Here is a 6,668-nt window from a genome sequence, read left to right as displayed (position 1 = left end):
GAGGAAGGGAGAGGAAGGTGACTGTCCCACAACATTGCTTTGCAGCAGCAAAGTTCTTTCTTCTTCTGCTTTAATTACTTCTCTCGTACTCCTCAGAAACAATTTTTGGTAGGACAAGCCAATAGAAATGAACAAAAATAAAAGAAGAGGAAGACCAAGTCTCTAAAAATTCCAGATCCCTCCTCACTTTCTCGAATCTTTCCCTGGTTTCGCAGAAAAAAACCGCTTTTCAGCGCCGTGAAACCAGTTTCGCTGTTCGAGATCTCTTCTCCTCTGTATTAACGTCGGCAATCCTGTGTTGATTTATATCTATTTAGGGTTTTACTCAAAAGTTCGCTCGATATGACTTCAGGAGAGCTTCTCAGCATTGAACCTCAAGAGCTTAAGTTCCCTTGTAAGCTTCTTTTCTCTTTCCCCCTCTCTCTTCTGGGTTTTGAGAGGTTTTCGTTTTTGGATCTGTTTTTGATGTCTAGGGTTTGGAGTTTCTGATTACTTCTGTTTGTTTGTTTTCTTATTGAAAAGTCGAACTGAAGAAGCAGATCTCATGTTCACTTCAGTTATCAAATAAGTCGGAGAATTATGTTGCTTTCAAGGTAACCCTGTTTTGCCCATTTTTGTCATCTCCTTTGTTTTTGTTGTTTGTTGTTTGTTTTTTTCCTTCTTATTTTTGGATTATGTGCAAGCAAGTTTTTGTAGAAAATTTGTAATTTTGATGGTGGAGTTCGGAAATTATGCCCTCTCTTGTAATGGATGGTTTGGATTCTCAAATTTGGAATTGCTACTCGCAGGTGAAGACGACGAATCCAAAGAAGTATTGTGTTCGGCCAAACACCGGAATTGTTTTGCCTCGATCTACTTGCGATGTGATAGGTGATTATCTGATTACTCTCTCTATCTCTCCTGTAATTTTGCGGCTGAAGATGGAGTCTATTTTCTTAGGAAGAAAAGTTTTTGTTTTGATGATCAGTTACGATGCAAGCACAGCGGGAGGCTCCCCCTGACATGCAATGTAGGGACAAGTTTCTCCTTCAGAGCGTAGTCGCTGGTCCTGGAGCTACTGCAAAGGACATTACACCGGAAATGGTAAGAACGAACTGAGCATAATCTTCTTTGGAATAATTTACAACTTAATGTGGGTGTCCCTTTTTTATGGAATTTCTACGGTTGGTTTTTTCTTTTAGTTTAACAAAGAGTCAGGTAATCAAGTCGAGGAGAGCAAATTGAGAGTTGTTTATGTTTCTCCTCCTCAACCACCATCGCCTGTTCCAGAAGGATCCGAGGAAGGTTCTTCACCTAGAGCTTCTGTATCAGACAATGGAAACATGAATGCTCCTGAATTCACTGCTGTAAGTATTTGCCTGTGCTGATATTTCGTTGTGAGTAAATTTGGTGGAGATAACCTAACCTCAAGGTTTAGTGGGACAACTAATTAGACCTCAAACGAATTTACTGAAAGATATTGATGACCTGCCTCATAAATTGTGGTCCCAGGTTTCTAGAGCACATGCTGAGCCTCAATCTCAGGCTTCAAGAGGATACACTGAGTCTCAAGACAGATCTTCGGAGGTGAGTTTTATCTGTGTACTTTCCAATCCCCATCCCCCGCCCCCGCCCCCCCACCCAAAAAAAAAAAAAGAAAACCTCCCCGGTTATTGAACATATAAAGTCTTCAAATTTATTAGGTATGGATCATATTTTGAGATAGGAAAACTTGCTGCCCATGAGCACTACCTTTCAAAGGATTGTGTGCTTGTTTTGACTTTTTGGTTTTAGATATTGTAGTTAACTTGGTGTGTTGTCATTGAAAGCTTCCCATAATAAATTAAGTTTTCTATGTCAATTTTCTGTTGATGAATTATTTTGAAAAAAATTAATAGAAAACATAGGGTTGTGCTTCTGCCCATCAGTACAGAGGGTTTAGGTTTACAGCACCAATTGTTTATGGGAAAATGTACCATTCTTTAATCTTCACTCATGGTTCAGACACTTTTCACCAGTCCATATATGGAGTTTCAGATTTCTTTATGGTGGATGATAAGTCCAGCTGTCTATATTTTCCAATTTGTTTCTAGAAATTCTCGTGTTGGAGAACATTGCCCATAGGGTTGGCTATATGGAATGTAATTACATCCAGCATGTGGAAGGTATCTATTCACAAATCCAATACATGTTCTGCGCATGATTTGGAATGTAAAATTTTGAGCTAAATATTTCGATTCTGACTACTTCAATGGATATGATCCCTCACATGTACAAGTAATTGATGAAGTGCTTCATCTAATTGGGAACATTTACTTGTCAACATGATTTAAAAAAATGCTTTAGCTTACATGACAAGAAAATACTTATTTTTCATTTTTGGTTATACTGACATTTTTTGGACACCAGCATGTGGCCACCACCAAGCACAGGTACTATTTCTTTTGTTTTAAAAAGGGAAGAAGAATGGTATACAGAGAGATTGGCTGTAGAGAGGAAAAAATATTATGTGTAGCGGCATGAAGAGGAAATGTAATAATAGTCTGGCCAGAAAATTTCCTGAAGGAAGAAAGTAATCATTATATGCATCTCTTGCGAAGCACCAATGACCCTGGCTGGACATATTAATGGACAACAAGCCACATGGAAGATGATTAAATAAGGTAGAAACAGAACCAGAGTTGAGGGTAATCAAATGCTCAACATCTAATACTCAGATGGGTCTGAATTTCTGATAGAATGAGGCTTATATCCTGCAAAATAAGTGTTAAATGTTTCAGAATGATCCAACGGTTGGTTCCGTAGGAACTAAGGGCAGAATTAATTACTAGGGAAATCAAGAAATAGAAAGGAAACAAACACAGGAATATCTCACAATCTGATGACCAGATGTACAACCATTCCTGGTTGAATCGAGTCCTATAGGAGGAGAAGAAACCCTTCAAATGTTAGCTCAATCCAATGAATAGATTGGTTGGAATCTTTGAAGGAAACCTGAGACCTTGAATATAACAGAAATTGATATTGCAAGACTGTAACAGAGAATAAATCTGGGCAGAAACTGAGATCAGTAATAAATGAAATAATACGAATAAGAGAGGGAAGGATAAGTGTAGAATCGAACCCTCAAAGACCGAGTTTCAGAATACCTTGAACATCACCTACGCAGGAACTGTGTTTATGGAACTTAGAGAAGTTGGACAGAAGAAGTACAAGAAGAAGATAAGAAGAGGAAAGGATGATCTGGTTTCACCACCAAGGCCATGGGAGGCTTCACCACCACCCAACCAAGGTTTCACCACCTTGGGCTTGCTGCTACTTCACCATAGGAGCTACTTCTTCAAAGTAGAAGACATTCTTTTGCCAAAAATCGATGGGGATGTTCTTCCTTATATGTATAAAATAGAGTAAACCAATTACAAAAAAAATAGAACTCTTCATGCGTGGGAGAGTTCTAGAAAGTAATACAAACCCCTAAGATATTATCACAATGATAATCTACTTTCTAAAGAGAAAACTATATATAGAAAACACATGGAAATAGAAACTCCTAGCTAATAACTAAGTAGCATTACAAGTAAATAGTAACTGGATATTAAAAAACTCAAGGATCTTAAAAGATCTTTGCAGCTCCCAATCTTCTCCCACTACGCAAGCTGGCTATGGGGCCCACAGAATCTCATATATCTTCCTGGACATCCTTCTCCATGTAAGGGCCCATGGGATCCAATAGAGCTGTCAAAATATCTCCCTTCTCCAGCTGCTGGTTGATGGTTACATAGGGGCAGGATATGGGCTAAGTATAAGCAATATGTGGGCCCAAGCATGGGCCTGACCATGACTAAAATCAATGACCAGAAAAGGACTTGATTTGGGATGCTTATAACTTAACCCAACTGGATCATTTAGGGGCTATTTGGGCTGGCCTTTTACAGTATCAAGGACTTTATCAAAATTAACTCGGAAAATAAGGGTACATAACAAATTAGCAAGAGAATGTCTCCATGTCTTGAATATCCTCTTAGGTACTAAGGTACAATTGATGGATGGACACAAATAGATCTGTCTGTATTTCAAGGCTTCAGGTTGCCCTCGTTAAATAGGTTTTAGCTTGATCATCTATAAAGTTATTTGACATCTCAATATATCAAATCAAATTGGAAAAACTAATAAATCTTAAAGCAGTATAAGGTCGTCAGTAAACAGAACAAGGAGGTTTTTTTTTTAATTTTTTAATTTTTTAATTTTTTTAATAGTAAGTTGTTGTAGTGAGCTTGTGCATCATTGTGAAAAGTGCATGCTATATTTTTCCATTTCCTATCCTCACTCATGGATCTTGAAGGCTAAGGCGTGACTATTATTAGTGTACAAACTAAGCATCATACTTTCAATTAGTGCAATGTTAACAGCAACACCACTTTCCACGTTATTCCTTTCCATATTTACATATTATGCCGAAAGATTCTTCCCCTCCCCTCCCCCCTTGTGACACTGGAATGCTTGTTAGAGCTACCTAATGCATTCCATTGCTTGTTACCATATACATATTCTGTTTACAGGTAAAAGCTCTGATTTCAAAATTGAGTGAGGAGAAAAATGCAGCAATTCAAAATAATAACAAACTTCGTCAGGAACTGGTGAGGAAATTTATATGCTGACTTCATCTTTTATGTTTTTGATTTTTTTTTTTTTTCAGTTTTATATTTTATAGATCATCATTAGTGCTACGGGAAATGATTGGATAAAAATTTTTATATGCTTGGAAGCTTGTGTATTTTGTACATTTTCTAAACTTTATAAGCATGTTATTTATGTTTTCTTGCTAATTCTATGCTTTTTGCCTCTTTGGTTAGCTTCTCTCTTTTTGTCTTCTCATATATTGTGTAGATTGTTATATTAAACTTTTGGCATCTCTCTCTCTCTAGGGGGGATTTGTGTGTGTATATGTGATAGATCATAACTACACATTGATGTTTAATATGATGCAGCAGATAATGACTTCTTATTTATTTCATGAATTACATGGTTGTGACATTTTATAGGGATCCCAATCATAACTGCACATTGATGTTTAATATGAAGCAGCAGATAATGACATCTCATTTATTTCATGAACTACATGGTTGTGACATTGTATAGGGATCCCAATCATAACTGCACATTGATGTTTAATATGATGCAGCAGATAATGACATCTCATTTATTTCATGAACTACATGGTTGTGACATTGTATAGGGATCCCAATCATAACTGCACATTGATGTTTAATATGATGCAGCAGATAATGACATCTCATTTATTTCATGAACTACATGGTTGTGACATTGTATCCTAATGCAGTCAAGTTATTGAGACCTGATTGGACAGGTTACCAAAAGAACTTTGGGTTTTTTTTTTTTTTGTTGGGGGGGGGGTGGGTTCTGTTGATTTTGCAAAGTGCCAATGCTTTTAGACCTGGAGGAAATCCTCCTTTTGGTTGTAGCTGGTGGTAGCCGTAGGGTTTCTTTTTGGCTATTTTGACTGTTGCGATGGAGATGTCCCATGAAAGCACTTTCCCAATGGTAAACAACAATCATATGAACTGAAATGACGTTAGGAAGTCCTCATTCAGAGTGAGACAGCATCCTGTGCAGTGGGGTCAGGTTTTTTTTTTTTTTTGGGGGGGGGGGGGTGGAACTGTTTTCATATATATCCTACATATGATTCATGGGAGATTACCCCTTTTAGTGCATGTTCAGGGGAGCTTATAGGACTTTTGCTTATGGGCTTTTAGAAGCCACCTTCTTGCCAGTTAAGGAGGTGGATCCAGCCAGCGTTGTCAGTTGAAATTCTTTATTGCCTTTTGAAGCACACCAAGCCTTCGAGGCTTCTTGTGCTGCTGGAGTGGGTAAAGATTGCAAATCTATGTTTTTGGTTGGATTTGCCTCTTTGCATCCTAGAAGCTTGGCTTTTAAAAGCCCAGAAGAAGCTGTTAGGCTTTTCATGTGTGTACTGCTGTTGTGTTGTAGGTTTCTGGACACAGGTATGCTTCTCTAATAATACTTGAATATTTTGTTTCCCAGGGTACTATACCTTTCACATTGACCCAATTTTATGTTTTTTCTTCTGTTTTTTTAATTTCTCTTAGGCCCTCTTTGGTATCATTTTTCTTTTTGATTTTTACCTATTTAACAAAAATCATTCATGAAAACCATTTTTTTTTATCAAAACATAAAAATGGTTTGGTAACTACTTGAGAAAAATGGTTTTTTTTTGTGAGAAATAGTTTGGTATCTCTATGTGCAAAATGATTTTTTGAAAAAATGGGTGAAGAGATGTTCCCTTCACCCATCTTCCTTGTAACTCTCTTTCTCCACTTTAGACTGAAAAAGAGGGGGCAAATGGCTTGGATTTCTAATTACAAAACAAATGATTACTTTACCCCTCCATGTTGGGACCAGAGTTATCAATTCGGACGAATAATTCGCGAATTATTCGGCCGAACCGAATTTTTCCGAATTTTATCAAAAATTCGGACCGAATCCGAATTAAAAATAAAATTCTTTAAAATTCGCGACTTTTTCAAAACTGAATATAAATCGCGAATAATTCGGACCGAATCCGAATTAAACCGAATTATTCGGTTTATTTAAACATTATTTAAAAAAAAAACCAAAAAAAAACAATAAAAAACAATTTAAAAAAAAAA

General features: G+C 37.0%; 1 protein-coding gene across 2 annotated transcripts in view; it reads left to right on the top strand.

Annotated features, from left to right (window-relative positions):
- LOC122065503 (vesicle-associated protein 1-2-like) overlaps positions 1–6,668 on the top strand; it is a 9,682-nt gene continuing 3,014 nt past the window's right edge. For both annotated transcript variants that reach the window (XR_006136027.1, XM_042629310.1), the window contains exons 1-7: positions 1–394; positions 523–593; positions 789–870; positions 968–1,083; positions 1,182–1,346; positions 1,492–1,566; positions 4,539–4,616. Coding sequence is in view for 1 of the 2 variants with exons in the window: in XM_042629310.1 (XP_042485244.1) it covers positions 343–394; positions 523–593; positions 789–870; positions 968–1,083; positions 1,182–1,346; positions 1,492–1,566; positions 4,539–4,616 (639 nt within the window). In the remaining variant the exon portion in view is untranslated. The remainder of the gene's footprint in view (positions 395–522; positions 594–788; positions 871–967; positions 1,084–1,181; positions 1,347–1,491; positions 1,567–4,538; positions 4,617–6,668) is intronic.

The sequence above is a fragment of the Macadamia integrifolia genome, unplaced genomic scaffold, assembly GCF_013358625.1.
Source record: "Macadamia integrifolia cultivar HAES 741 unplaced genomic scaffold, SCU_Mint_v3 scaffold2045, whole genome shotgun sequence".
NCBI classification, from domain to species: Eukaryota; Viridiplantae; Streptophyta; class Magnoliopsida; order Proteales; family Proteaceae; genus Macadamia; species Macadamia integrifolia.
Note: the sequence above shows the minus strand (reverse complement) of the source record. Positions and strands in the feature narration are given on the sequence as shown.